A 15,563-nucleotide genomic window follows, 5' to 3' on the forward strand; every position below is an offset into this window, starting at 1 on the left:
ATGGGGGTGGTCAGTAGAAATAACTGTCTGCTAAAGGAGCGTTCATGTATATGGGAGTGGTCAGTAGAAATAACTGTCTGCTAAAGGAGCGTTCATGTATATGGGGGTGGTCAGTAGAAATAACTGTTGGCCAAAGGAGCGTTCATGTATATGGGGGTGGTCAGTAGAAATAACTGTCGGCTAAAGGAGCGTTCATGTATATGGGGGTGGTCAGTAGAAATAACTGTCTGCCAAAGGAGCGTTCATGTATATGGGGGCGGTCAGTAGAAATAACTGTCTGCCAAAGGAGCGTTCATGTATATGGGGGTGGTCAGTAGAAATAACTGTCGGCTAAAGGAGCGTTCATGTATATGGGGGTGGTCAGTAGAAATAACTGTCTGCCAAAGGATCGTTCATGTATATGGGGGTGGTCAGTAGAAATAACTGTCTGCCAAAGGAGCGTTCATGTATATGGGGGTGGTCAGTAGAAATAACTGTCTGCCAAAGGAGCGTTCATGTATATGGGGGTGGTCAGTAGAAATAACTGTCTGCCAAAGGAGCGTTCATGTATATGGGGGTGGTCAGTAGAAATAACTGTCTGCCAAAGGAGCGTTCATGTATATGGGGGTGGTCAGTAGAAATAACTGTCTGCTAAAGGAGCGTTCATGTATATGGGGGTGGTCAGTAGAAATAACTGTCTGCTAAAGGAGCGTTCATGTATATGGGGGTGGTCAGTAGAATAACTGTTGGCCAAAGGAGCGTTCATGTATATGGGGGTGGTCAGTAGAAATAACTGTTGGCCAAAGGAGCGTTCATGTATATGGGGGAGGTTGGGAGGAATAACTGACAAACTAACATTCATTTGTATGGGAGCAACAACCGTTATTGAAAGTATGGACAACTAAACAGACATTAACTGGTAATTAAATACATTTCTTCATTTCCAAATTGCTTTCACTTTCTCTTTTATGACACGCAACTCTAACGTCTGGATTTTTGCTATCTACTATTTTGTCAGGGAAACAATAAAAAAAAAAGTTTTCCTTCCCCACACTTTTAAAATGAAAATGGCCTCGCCACCCCGTGAATTCTCTGATGCCTGACCAGATTTGATTTTACATTAAAACATTTCCCACATACCAAACATGAAAATGGCTTCTCTCCCGTGTGAGTTTTTTGATGTTCAACAAGATTTGATTTCCGGGTAAAACATTTCCCACATAGTGGACAGGTAAAGGGCTTTTCCCCTGTGTGCATTCTCTGATGCTCCATAAGAGTTGACTTAACGCTATAACGTTTCCCACATTCTGAGCACGAAAACGGCTTCTCCCCTTTGCGAGGTTTTCGATGTTGGACCAGATTTGGTTTCACGCCATAATGGTTCCCATATTCTGAATACAGCATCTCTGCTGTGTGAACTCTCTGATGTCTATCAAGATCTGATTTCTGAGAACAACATTTCCCACATACTGAACATGAATATGGCCTCTCCATTGTGTGAGTTCTTATGTGTCTGAGAAGATTGGATTTCATAGTAAAACGTTTTCCACATTCTGAACATGAATATGGCTTCTTCCTTGTGGAAGAATCAGAAGATAGGACTGGTATGAAGGGATCAGGTGATGGATCTTCGCTTTGTAGGGCTGATGGTATATATGGGATATTGAAATGATCTTCATATGTATCTTGTGCGACACCATGACCATTTGCATTAAAATCTGAGGGTAGCAGATGTCCCTCTTTGCTCCTGGTACCATCATCTGCCAAGAATGATAGATTTTTATTATTTATGAATAATATATAACCATAATAGTGAAGAACATTTTCATGCGAGTGACAATGGTAGAAATACAGATCACAATCTAGCAGTAGACCTTGAAGTCAGCTGACCTCTCTCCTGTAACGTTTCGAACATACTGTACAGGCCATCGGCAACAGAGAGGACTTTGTTGTAGGACTGAAGGGTGTAACGTGTTAATGACCGCTATTACACCTTTTTATTGCACTCGGTGGTCCCTGAATATAGACTGTGCTCATAAGCTGTGCCTGCAGTATATGCGGTGGGTGTCAGCTGTATTTTACAGCTGACACCTACCTGCATCGGAGTTTAATCCAATCCTGGCAGTGAGACCATCTGCATGCTGTGATCAATAACAATCACGACATGATGACAATAAACTGACAGGTGCTTTAGCTTTTAGGGGTACAATTGGCACCCCTGGGACACAATTGCAGGGTGCTGATGACTTACCATGGCAGGCAAAGGCCTCCATGCCTGCCATAGAGAGATGTTCTTGTACAGTCTGCCTCTGGCGGCTGCAAAGTGTTAGGAGAATGCAAATGTGGGTATTAAAGGGTTACTCCGCCCCTAGAGATCTTATCCCCTATCCAAAGGATAGGGGATAAGATGTCTTATCACGGGGGGTCCCGCTGCAATTTCCCTGCTGCAGTGCCGAAGGCTCGTGATGTCATGGCCGCACCCTCTCAATGCAAGTCTTGCATTGAGGGGGCATGGCCATGACGTCACAAGCCTCCGCCCCGCATCGCTAGTGATCCGGGATGGAGCCAAGTTCGCTCTGTGCACCGAATATCTGGGGTGCCGCAGCCGAGATCCCCGGCGGGACCCCCGTGATCAGTCATCTTATCCCCTATCCTTTGGAAAGGGGATAAGATGTTTAGGGGCGGAGTTCCCCTTTAAGCTAGGCTTGGTGATGCAAGCCCACTCCATACACCCTTGATGGCACATGTACGTGATTAGTCATTAACAAGTTAATGTATTTGGAAATAGCTTCTGTTTCTGGAAGAATAGGGGATTTACTCTTTCCTAAGGAGGAGAAGTGCCAGGCAGCATGTTGATGGGACAGTCATAGAGGACTGTGTGGAGGTAACATATCAACCTACTATTTGCCTAATAATTTAAAGGGGTACTCCACTGCCTCCACGGTCATGATGTCACGGCTGGGCCCCCCTCTATATGGGAGTCTATGGGAGGGGGTGTGGCAGCAGCTCCCATAGACTCGCATTGAGGGGGGGTGACATGATGTCATGAGGGGGCGTGGCTATGATGTCACTTCTTACTAAAAGAAACAATGCTGCATCCTACGTAAGGCATGACCTAAAGTACCAGTGATCACCGGATTGTGGCCTTGTAACTAGGGAAGTCCCAGAAGCATCGGACTAGGGAGCTCTCGGGAATATAAAATGATTAGGTTTTCCTTTATGTAACGCTCCAGTCTGTAGTCAGTCGGGTTGTTATAAACTGGATCATCCAGGGTAAAATGTTTCTAAATGAAGTAACAGAAAGGACTTTCATCAACCACACAACCGGAACCCGATATGGGGTTGATGTCCATCGTAGATGACAAAACTAAAAGGGACCGGATGGGTCCCCTTGACTTTGAATGGGGTCCGCTGGGTTTATGTCTGGTGTCCGATCTACAGTATTTTAACTCCTGTCACTGGTACTCAAAGCTGATGAGAACTTAGCCTAAAAAGGTAGCAAACCAAAGTCCAAAAAGACTCCAAGTATTGGATCCCATGAGATGAAAGTTTTTTTTTCTCTTATATCACTAAGACACATTGATTGTTAAAGAGGTACTCCGATCCTAGACATCTTATCCCCTATCCAAAGCATAGGGGATAAGATGTCTGATTGTGTGGGTCCTGCTGCTGGGGACCCCTGTGATTTCGGCTGCGGCACCCCAGACATCCGGTGCACGGAGTGAACTTTGCTCCGTGCCGGATGACTGGCGATGCGGGGAGTCTCTGGCGCTGAACCCGACGCTCTAAACAAATGCTGGGTGCAGCAGGGAGATTGCGGGGGTCCCCAGCAGCGGGACCCCTGTGATCAGACATCTTATCCCCTATCCTTTGTATAGGGGATAAGATGTCTAGGGGTGGAGTACCCCTTTAAGCTCCTGAATTGTGAAGGGCTACAGAATATGCTGGTGCTTTTAAAGAGAACCTGTCATCAAACCATATACTTTTTTAACTAACTCAGATTATCTTCCCTAACTACTCTTAACACCCCGTCTGGCCTTCATTTTTATTCTAAGCTTTACAAACCTCTGTATCATACCTTTCCCTTTGCTCATATTGAGTGAGCTCCCGACAGGAGAAAGTGGGCGTTCCCTAGCAAGCGCGAGGTCACTGAAGCCTGCGAGAGCTGTGCCCTGCCATGCCCTGCCCGCATTTCCTGAGTCTGGTCTCCTGGCAGGCCAGAAGGAGACCAAACTAACTGTGTGACTTGTGCAAAGAACAGAACAGTGCCACCTAGTGGACGTTTCTTCAATCACATTAAAAACATACAAAGGTTGAGAATTTTAACAGCACGTAAATAGCAAATTGTCTCATATATATCTATATGTCTTATACATAAGGAACAAGATATTAAATGTTTAGTTTGGGGACGGGTACTCTTTAAAATAAATATTATTATAATTACTATCCATATTCCAGGTGGATTTTAACATCTATATTTGAAATAAATAGCACATGCTATGGTCTAAAACAGAGTCACAATGTCATCCATTTTTAAATGAATGGGAAAATATACATCTAAAAAAAAAACAACCTGGCTGATTACCTGTAGGAATGTCCTCCATATACTGCCCATTTTCCAACAAATAGGTCTCCTCTTTTACTATTGTGTCTGGATCATCAATATAGTTCAGATCTTTCCCTGTAGAGTTGCCCTCCGTATACTGCTCGTCTTCCCACATATAGGTCTCTTCTTTTACTATTATGTCTATTGCATTAATATCACTCGGATCTTCTCCCTGATTCATAAGATGTGGAGGAAATATTGTAAAAATCATCAGACAGTAGGAGAAGTCATGTGGGATGTTATAGATGAGCAGGAGATGAGGAGTCATGGAGGGTGAGGGGACTGACCACAAGAGCTTCACAGCCCTTCTACAGATCATAGGGAATATCTCCATCTACCTGATCATCCTGTGGAAGAAGAGGACGGGGACACCTCTCTGGTGCTGTTCTCTTCCTGGATCTGACTGTAGGGAACACATACAGAGACTGAATTCATTCTTTATATACAAATAATGAGAGGACGTGTGTATATAGTCATGTCTATTACCTGGTGATGTGAGGGGCTGCTGATCCTCCATCATGACCTGATCCTTGTACTGATCCTTGTGTCCTTCTACATACTCCCACTCCTCCATGGAGAAATAGACCGCCACGTCCTGACACCTTATAGGAACCTGACACATAATGATACAGTCATCACCCCGACCCCTCCAGTGGTGTTACTGTATAATGTCCCAGCATTCCCAGCAGTGTCACCTCTCCAGTCATCACCAGACCCCTCCATTACTGTATAATGTCCCAGCATTCCCAGCAGTGTCACCTCTCCAGTCATCACCAGACCCCTCCATTACTGTATAATGTCCCAGCATTCCCAGCAGTGTCACCTCTCCAGTCATCACCAGACCCCTCCATTACTGTATAATGTCCCAGCATTCCCAGCAGTGTCACCTCTCCAGTCATCACCAGACCCCTCCATTACTATATAATGTCCCAGCAGTGTCACCTCTCCAGTCATCACCAGACCCCTCCATTACTGTATTATGTCCCAGCAGTGTCACCTCTCCAGTCATCACCAGACCCCTCCATTACTGTATAATGTCCCAGCAGTGTCACCTCTCCAGTCATCACCAGACCCCTCCATTACTGTATAATGTCCCAGCAGTGTCACCTCTCCAGTCATCACCAGACCCCTCCATTACTGTATAATGTCCCAGCATTCCCAGCAGTGTCACCTCTCCAGTCATCACCAGACCCCTCCATTACTTTATAATGTCCCAGCAGTGTCACCTCTCCAGTCATCACCAGACCCCTCCATTACTGTATAATGTCCCAGCATTCCCAGCAGTGTCACCTCTCCAGTCATCACCAGACCCCTCCATTACTGTATAATGTCCCAGCAGTGTCATCTCTCCAGTCATCACCAGACCCCTCCATTACTGTATAATGTCCCAGCAGTGTCACCTCTCCAGTCATCACCAGACCCCTCCATTACTGTATAATGTCCCAGCAGTGTCACCTCTCCAGTCATCACCAGACCCCTCCATTACTGTATAATGTCCCAGCATTCCCAGCAGTGTCACCTCTCCAGTCATCACCAGACACCCTCCATTACTGTATAATGTCCCAGCAGTGTCACCTCTCCAGTCATCACCAGACCCCTCCATTACTGTATAATGTCCCAGCAGTGTCACCTCTCCAGTCATCACCAGACCCCTCCATTACTGTATAATGTCCCAGCAGTGTCACCTCTCCAGTCATCACCAGATCCCTCCATTACTGTATAATGTCCCAGCAGGGTCACCTCTCCAGTCATCACCAGACCCCTCCATTACTGTATAATGTCCCAGCATTCCCAGCAGTGTCACCTCTCCAGTCATCACCAGACCCCTCCATTACTGTATAATGTCCCAGCAGTGTCACCTCTCCAGTCATCACCAGACCCCTCCATTACTGTATAATGTCCCAGCAGTGTCACCTCTCCAGTCATCACCAGACCCCTCCATTACTGTATAATGTCCCAGCAGTGTCACCTCTCCAGTCATCACCAGACCCCTCCATTACTGTATAATGTCCCAGCAGTGTCACCTCTCCAGTCATCACCAGACCCCTCCATTACTGCATAATGTCCCAGCAGTGTCACCTCTCCAGTCATCACCAGACCCCTCCATTACTGTATAATGTCCCAGCAGTGTCACCTCTCCAGTCATCACCAGACCCCTCCATTACTGTATAATGTCCCAGCAGTGTCACCTCTCCAGTCATCACCAGACCCCTCCATTACTGTATAATGTCCCAGCAGGGTCACCTCTCCAGTCATCACCAGACCCCTCCATTACTGTATAATGTCCCAGCATTCCCAGCAGTGTCACCTCTCCAGTCATCACCAGACCTCTCCATTACTGTATAATGTCCCAGCAGTGTCACCTCTCCAGTCATCACCAGACCCCTCCATTACTGTATAATGTCCCAGAATTCCCAGCAGTGTCACCTCTCCAGTCATCACCAGACCCATCCATTACTGTATAATGTCCCAGCAGTGTCACCTCTCCAGACATCACCAGACCCCTCCATTACTGTATAATGTCCCAGCAGTGTCACCTCTCCAGTCATCACCAGACCCCTCCATTACTGTATAATGTCCCAGCAGTGTCACCTCTCCAGTCATCACCAGACCCCTCCATTACTGTATAATGTCCCAGCATTCCCAGCAGTGTCACCTCTCCAGTGATCACCAGACCCCTCCATTACTGTATAATGTCCCAGCATTCCCAGCAGTGTCACCTCTCCAGTCATCACCAGACCCCTCCATTACTGTATAATGTCCCAGCATTACCAGCAGTGTCACCTCTCCAGTCATCACCTGACCCCTCCATTACTGTATAATGTCCCAGCAGTGTCACCTCTCCAGTCATCACCAGACCCCTCCATTACTGTATAATGTCCCAGAGATGTCACCTCTCCAGTCATCACCAGACCCCTCCATTACTGTATAATGTCCCAGCAGGGTCACCTCTCCAGTCATCATCAGACCCCTCCATTACTGTATAATGTCCCAGCATTCCCAGCAGTGTCACCTCTCCAGTCATCACCAGACCCCTCCATAACTGTATAATGTCCCAGCATTTCCAGCAGTGTCACCTCTCCAGTCATCACCAGACCCCTCCATTACTGTATAATGTCCCAGCAGTGTCACCTCTCCAGTCATCACCAGACCCCTCCATTACTGTATAATGTCCCAGCAGTGTCACCTCTCCAGTCATCACCAGACCCCTCCATTACTGTATAATGTCCCAGCAGTGTCACCTCTCCAGTCATCACCAGACCCCTCCACTACTGTATAATGTCCCAGCAGAGTCACCTCTCCAGTCATCACCAGACCCCTCCATTACTGTATAATGTCCAGCAGTGTCACCTCTCCAGTCATCACCAGACCCCTCCATTACTGTATAATGTCCCAGCAGTGTCACCTCTCCAGTCATCACCAGACCCCTCCATTACTGTATAATGTCCCAGCAGTGTCACCTCTCCAGTCATCACCAGACCCCTCCATTACTGTATAATGTCCCAGCAGTGTCACCTCTCCAGTCATCACCAGACCCCTCCATTACTGTATAATGTCCCAGCAGGGTCACCTCTCCAGTCATCACCAGACCCCTCCATTACTGTATAATGTCCCAGCATTCCCAGAAGTGTCACCTCTCCAGTCATCACCAGACTCCTCCATTACTGTATAATGTCCCAGCAGTGTCACCTCTCCAGTCATCACCAGACCCCTCCATTACTGTATAATGTCCCAGCAGTGTCACCTCTCCAGTCATCACCAGACCCCTCCATTACTATATAATGTCCCAGCAGTGTCACCTCTCCAGTCATCACCAGACCCCTCCATTACTGTATAATGTCCCAGCAGTGTCACCTCTCCAGTCATCACCAGACCCCTCCATTACTATATAATGTCCCAGCAGTGTCACCTCTCCAGTCATCACCAGACCCCTCCATTACTGTATAATGTCCCAGCAGTGTCACCTCTCCAGTCATCACCAGACCCCTCCATTACTGTATGATGTCCCAGCAGTGTCACCTCTCCAGTCATCACCAGACCCCTCCATTACTGTATAATGTCCCAGCAGTGTCACCTCTCCAGTCATCACCAGACCCCTCCATTACTGTATAATGTCCCAGCAGTGTCACCTCTCCAGTCATCACCAGACCCCTCCATTACTGTATAATGTCCCAGCATTCCCAGCAGGGTCACCTCTCCAGTCATCACTAGACCCCTCCATTACTGTATAATGTCCCAGCAGTGTCACCTCTCCAGTCATCACCAGACCCCTCCATTACTGTATAATGTCCCAGCAGTGTCACCTCTCCAGTCATCACCAGACCCCTCCATTACTGTATAATGTCCCAGCAGTGTCACCTCTCCAGTCATCACCAGACCCCTCCATTACTGTATAATGTCCCAGCAGGGTCACCTCTCCAGACATCACCAGACCCCTCCATTACTGTATAATGTCCCAGCAGGGTCACCTCTCCAGTCATCACCAGACCCCTCCATTACTGTACAATGTCCCAGCATTCCCAGCAGTGTCACCTCTCCAGTCATCACCAGACGCCTCCATTACTGTATAATGTCCCAGCAGTGTCACCTCTCCAGACATCACCAGACCCCTCCATTACTGTATAATGTCCCAGCAGTGTCACCTCTCCAGTCATCACCAGACCCCTCCATTACTGTATAATGTCCCAGCATTCCCAGCAGTGTCACCTCTCCAGTCATCACCAGACCCCTCCATTACTGTATAATGTCCCAGCAGTGTCACCTCTCCAGTCATCACCAGATCCCCCATTACTGTATAATGTCCCAGCAGTGTCACCTCTCCAGTCATCACCAGACCCCTCCATTACTGTATAATGTCCCAGCAGTGTCACCTCTCCAGTCATCACCAGACCCCTCCATTACTGTATAATGTCCCAGCAGTGTCACCTCTCCAGTCATCACCAGACCCCTCCATTACTGTATAATGTCCCAGCAGTGTCACCTCTCCAGTCATCACCCCGACCCCTCCATTACTGTATAATGTCCCAGTATTCCCAGCAGTGTCACCTCTCCAATCATCACCAGACCCCTCCATTACTGTATAATGTCCCAGCAGTGTCACCTCCCCAGTCATCACCAGACCCCTCCATTACTGTATAATGTCCCAGCAGTGTCACCTCTCCAGTCATCACCAGACCCCTCCATTACTGTATAATGTCCCAGCAGGGTCACCTCTCCAGTCATCACCAGACCCCTCCATTACTGTATAATGTCCCAGCAGGGTCACCTCTCTAGACATCACCAGACCCCTCCATTACTGTATAATGTCCCAGCAGGGTCACCTCTCTAGACATCACCAGACCCCTCCATTACTGTATAATGTCCCAGCAGTGTCACCTCTCCAGTCATCACCAGACTCCTCCATTACTGTATAATGTCCCAGCAGGGTCACCTCTCTAGACATCACCAGACCCCTCCATTACTGTATAATGTCCCAGCAGTGTCACCTCTCCAGTCATCACCAGACCCCTCCATTACTGTATAATGTCCCAGCATTCCCAGCAGTGTCACCTCTCCAGTCATCACCAGACCCCTCCATTACTGTATAATGTCCCAGCAGTGTCACCTCTCCAGTCATCACCAGACCCCTCCATTACTGTATAATGTCCCAGCAGTGTCACCTCTCCAGTCATCACCAGACCCCTCCATTACTGTATAATGTCCCAGCAGTGTCACCTCTCCAGTCATCACCAGACCCCTCCATTACTGTATAATGTCCCAGCAGTGTCACCTCTCCAGTCATCACCAGACCCCTCCATTACTGTATAATGTCCCAGCAGGGTCACCTCTCCAGTCATCACCAGACCCCTCCATTACTGTATAATGTCCCAGCAGGGTCACCTCTCCAGTCAGCAGCTCCATCATCTTGTTGATGAGCTCTAGGATCTTCTGTTCATCCATTTCCTCATCTATCAGGGAGTGAGGTGGGGGCCCCGGGATTGGGCTCAGGGTTCTTCCCCATTCTTTACACACAGGGGCCCGACAGCGCCCACTAGAGGACTTCTTCACTACTGTGTAATCCTGTGTATGGAGAGACACATTAATATCACTACATACACTCCCAGAATCCTTCACCTCTCCAGTCATATCTGTTATTACATAGATAAGAATGAGGTCATGTGACATCACTCCCAGAATCCCTCACCTCTCCAGTCATATCTGTTATTACATAGATAAGAATGAGGTCATGTGACATCACTCCCAGAATCCCTCACCTCTCCAGTCATATCCATCTGTTATTACCTAGATAAGAATGAGTTCATGTGACATCACTCCCAGAATCCCTCACCTCTCCAGTCATATCTATCTGTTATTACATAGATAAGAATGAGGTCATGTGACATCACTCCCAGAATCCCTCACCTCTCCAGTCATATCTATCTGTTATTACATAGATAAGAATGAGGTCATGTGACATCACTTCCAGAATCCCTCACCTCTCCAGTCATATCCATCTGTTATTACATAGATAAGAATGAGGTCATGTGACCTCACTCCCAGAATCCCTCACCTCTCCAGTCATATCCATCTGTTATTACATAGATAAGAATGAGGTCATGTGACATCACTCCCAGAATCCCTAACCTCTCCAGTCATATACATCTGTTATTACATAGATAAGAATGAGGTCATGTGACATCACTCCCAGAATCCCTCACCTCTCCAGTCATATCCATCTGTTATTACATAGATAAGAATGAGGTCATGTGACATCACTCCCAGAATCCCTCACCTCTCCAGTCATATCCATCTGTTATTACATAGATAAGAATGAGGTCATGTGACATCACTCCCAGAATCCCTCACCTCTCCAGTCATATCCATCTGTGATTACATAGATAAGAATGAGGTCATGTGACATCACTCCCAGAATCCCTCACCTCTCCAGTCATATCCATCTGTTATTACATAGATAAGAATGAGGTTATGTGACATCACTCCCAGAATCCCTCACCTCTCCAGTCATATCCATCTGTTATTACATAGATAAGAATGAGGTCATGTGACATCACTCCCAGAATCCCTCACCCCTCCAGTCATATCCATCTGTTATTACATAGATAAGAATGAGGTCATGTGACATCACTCCCAGAATCCCTCACCTCTCCAGTCATATCCATCTGTTATTACATAGATAAGAATGAGGTCATGTGACATCACTCCCAGAATCCCTGACCTCTCCAGTCATATACATCTGTTATTACATAGATAAGAATGAGGTCATGTGACATCACTCCCAGAATCCCTCACCTCTCCAGTCATATCCATCTGTTATTACATAGATAAGAATGAGGTCATGTGACATCACTCCCAGAATCCCTCACCTCTCCAGTCATATCCATCTGTTATTACATAGATAAGAATGAGGTCATGTGACATCACTCCCAGAATCCCTCACCTCTCCAGTCATATCCATCTGTTATTACATAGATAAGAATGAGGTTATGTGACATCACTACCAGAATCCCTCACCTCTCCAGTCATATCCATCTGTTATTACATAGATAAGAATGAGGTCATGTGACATCACTCCCAGAATCCCTCACCTCTCCAGTCATATCCATCTGTTATTACATAGATAAGAATGAGGTCATGTGACATCACTCCCAGAATCCTTCACCTCTCCAGTCATATCCATCTGTTATTACATAGATAAGAATGAGATCATGTGACATCACTCCCAGAATCCCTCACCTCTCCAGTCATATCCATCTGTTATTACATAGATAAGAATGAGGTCATGTGACATCACTCCCAGAATCCCTCACCCCTCCAGTCATATCCATCTGTTATTACATAGATAAGAATGAGGTCATGTGACATCACTCCCAGAATCCCTCACCTCTCCAGTCATATCCATCTGTTATTACATAGATAAGAATGAGGTCATGTGACATCACTCCCAGAATCCCTCACCTCTCCAGTCATGTCCATCTTTTATTACATAGATAAGAATGAGGTCATGTGACATCACTCCCAGAATCCCTCACCCCTCCAGTCATATCCATCTGTTATTACATAGATAAGAATGAGGTCATGTGACATCACTCCCAGAATCCCTCACCTCTCCAGTCATGTCCATCTGTTATTACATAGATAAGAATGAGGTCATGTGACATCACTCCCAGAATCCCTCATCTCTCCAGTCATATCCATCTGTTATTACATAGATAAGAATGAGGTCATGTGACATCACTCCCAGAATCCCTCACCTCTCCAGTCATATCCATCTGTTATTACATAGATAAGAATGAGGTCATGTGACATCACTCCCAGAATCCCTCACCTCTCCAGTCATATCCATCTGTTATTACATAGATAAGAATGAGGTCATGTGACATCACTCCCAGAATCCCTCACCTCTCCAGTCATATCCATCTGTTATTACATAGATAAGAATGAGGTCATGTGACATCACTCTCAGAATCCCTCACCTCTCCAGTCATATCCATCTGTTATTACATAGATAAGAATGAGGTCATGTGACATCACTCCCAGAATCCCTCACCTCTCCAGTAAGCCGGAAGAGTATCTGTAGGGTGAGGTTTATGATCCTGTCGGCCATCTTGTTCCTGTCTCTCTCCATGGTTGATGGGTCATCCAGGAGAATTCTCTTATATAGAAGATATCAGCAGATGAACTTATAAAGTAGAAACCTAAAAGAGAAGAAAAGGAGCGATGTAAAAACTACGAAAAATGTACATTTATTGGATGCAATAAAGGAAACAGCTGTGGAGATACTGAAGTATATATTATGTATATTCTCTCTCGCTAGTCATCTGTATTCCAGACATACCTTATTGTTCTCTCCATCGTACTTTCCAGCGCTGAGGTATAAGCCTATTTGTTATTACCAAAATGAGGCTTAAAGGGTAAAGGGGTACTCCACTGCTCAGCATTTGGAACAAACCATTACAAACACTGGAGCCGGCGCCGGGAGCTCGTGATCTCATAGCCCCGCCCCTCATGATGTCACACCCTGCTTCCTCAATGCAAGTCTATGGGAGGGGGCGTGACATCATGAGGGGGTGAGGCTATGACGACACAAGCGCCCGGCACCGTCTCCTGCGTTCGGAACAGTTTGTTCCAAATGCTGAGCAGCGGAATACCCCTTTAACCCCTTAATGACCACGGACATAAATGTATGTCCTGGTTTGGCGGGACTTCCCGCACCAGGACGTACATTTACGTCCTGTGTATGACCGCGAGCATCAGAAGGGTGTTTGCGTCATACACGCTAGCAGCCGGGGACCCGCCGGTAATGGCCGACATCCGGGATCGCGTGGATGTCGCCCATTAACCCCTCCGATGCCGTGATCAATACAGATCACGGCATCTGCAGCATTGTGGCACTTTGATTGGATGATCGGATCGCCCGCAGCACTGCCGCAGGGATCCGATCATCCAGCATGACAGCTGGAGGTCCCCTAACCTGTCTCCGGCCGTCTCCCGGGGTCTCCTGTTCTGATCTGAGATCGAGCAGACCAGAGCAGAAGATCAGCGATAATACTGATCAGTGCTATGTCCTATACATAGCACTGAACAGTATTAGCAATCAAACGATTGCTATAGATAGTCCCCTATGGGGACATAAAGAGTGTAAAAAAAAAAGTTGAAAAATGTAAAAATAAAAAGTGAAAAATCCCCTCCCCCAAATGAAAATTGTCCGTTTTTCCCATTTTACCCCCAAAAAGCGTAAACATTTTTTTTAATAAACATATTTGGTATCGCCGTGTGCGTAAATGTCCGAGCTATCAAAGTACAATGTTAATGATCCCGTACGGTGAATGACGTAAACGTAAAAAATAAAAAAAAGTCCACAAATGCTGCTTTTTTGTCACATTTTATTCAAAAAATTATCTAAGTTTTATATATGTAAGTACAGATGACGGCGCAAAAAATGAGCCCTCATACCGCCCTATATACGGAAAAATGAAAAAGTTATAGGTGGTCAAAATAGGGCGATTTTAGATTACTGAGTTTGTACAAAAAGTTTTTTAGATTTTTTTTAAGCGGTACAAAAATATAAAAGTATGTAGCCATGGGTATCATTTTAATCGTATTGACCCACAGAATAAAGAACACGTCATTTTTACCGTAAAGTGTACAGTGGGAAAACAAAACCCTCCAAAATGTGCAAAATTTTTTGGGGGGGGTTTGTCGTACATTTTATGGTAAAATTTCATTACAAAGTACAATTGGTCACGCAAAAAACAAGCCCTTATAGGGGTTTGTAGAGGGAAATATAAAGGAGTTATGGATTTTAGAAGGCGAGTAGGAAAAAACAAAAACGCAAAAATAAAATTGGCCTGGTCCTTGAGGTGAAAATGAGCTTGGTCATTAAGGGGTTAAAGGGGTACTCCGCCCCTAGACATCTTATCCCCTATGCCTGCTGCACCCGGCGTTCGTTGAGAGCGTCAGGTGCAGTGCCGGAGGCTCGTGACGCCACACCCATAGACCTGCATTGAGGGCGCGTGACCATGATGTCACGAGCCTTCGCCCTGCAGCATCGCCAGTCATCCGGAGTGGAGTGAAGTTCACTCCGTGCATGATGTCTGGGGTGCCGCAGCCAAGATCACAGGGGTCCCCAGGGGCGGGACCCCCGTGATCAGACATCTTATCCCCTATCCTTTGGGTATGGAATAAGATGTCTAGGTGCAGAGCACCCCTTTAAGGTATCATATAGATTGCAAAGAAAAAACGGACTTCTTAAAGTGTGAAAATCCTTGGCAAGTGTTATAAAAATTAAAGGGGTATTCCAGAAAAAAAAAAATTTTTTTTAATATCAACTGGCTCCAGAAAGTTAAACAGATTTGTAAATTACTTCTATTAAAAAATCTTAATCCTTTCAATAATTATCAGCTGCTGAAGTTGAGTTGTTGTTTTCTGTCTGACAACAGTGCTCTCTGCTGACATCTCTGCTTGTCTCGAGAACTGC

General features: G+C 46.2%; 1 protein-coding gene across 1 annotated transcript in view; it reads right to left on the reverse strand.

Moving 5' to 3' along the window:
* Nucleotides 1-375: 375 nt before the first annotated feature.
* LOC130298218 (oocyte zinc finger protein XlCOF8.4-like) overlaps nt 376-15,563 on the reverse strand; it is a 33,452-nt gene continuing 18,264 nt past the window's right edge. The window contains exons 2-7 of the mRNA XM_056551136.1: nt 13,134-13,281; nt 10,466-10,645; nt 5,072-5,198; nt 4,924-4,988; nt 4,565-4,757; nt 376-1,739 (exon numbers count right to left, since the gene is read on the reverse strand). Of these exons, the coding sequence (XP_056407111.1) occupies nt 1,036-1,739; nt 4,565-4,757; nt 4,924-4,988; nt 5,072-5,198; nt 10,466-10,645; nt 13,134-13,211 (1,347 nt within the window). The 5' untranslated portion in view covers nt 13,212-13,281 and the 3' untranslated portion in view covers nt 376-1,035. The remainder of the gene's footprint in view (nt 1,740-4,564; nt 4,758-4,923; nt 4,989-5,071; nt 5,199-10,465; nt 10,646-13,133; nt 13,282-15,563) is intronic.

Source organism: Hyla sarda, chromosome 1, assembly GCF_029499605.1.
Source record: "Hyla sarda isolate aHylSar1 chromosome 1, aHylSar1.hap1, whole genome shotgun sequence".
Lineage (NCBI taxonomy): Eukaryota > Metazoa > Chordata > Amphibia > Anura > Hylidae > Hyla > Hyla sarda.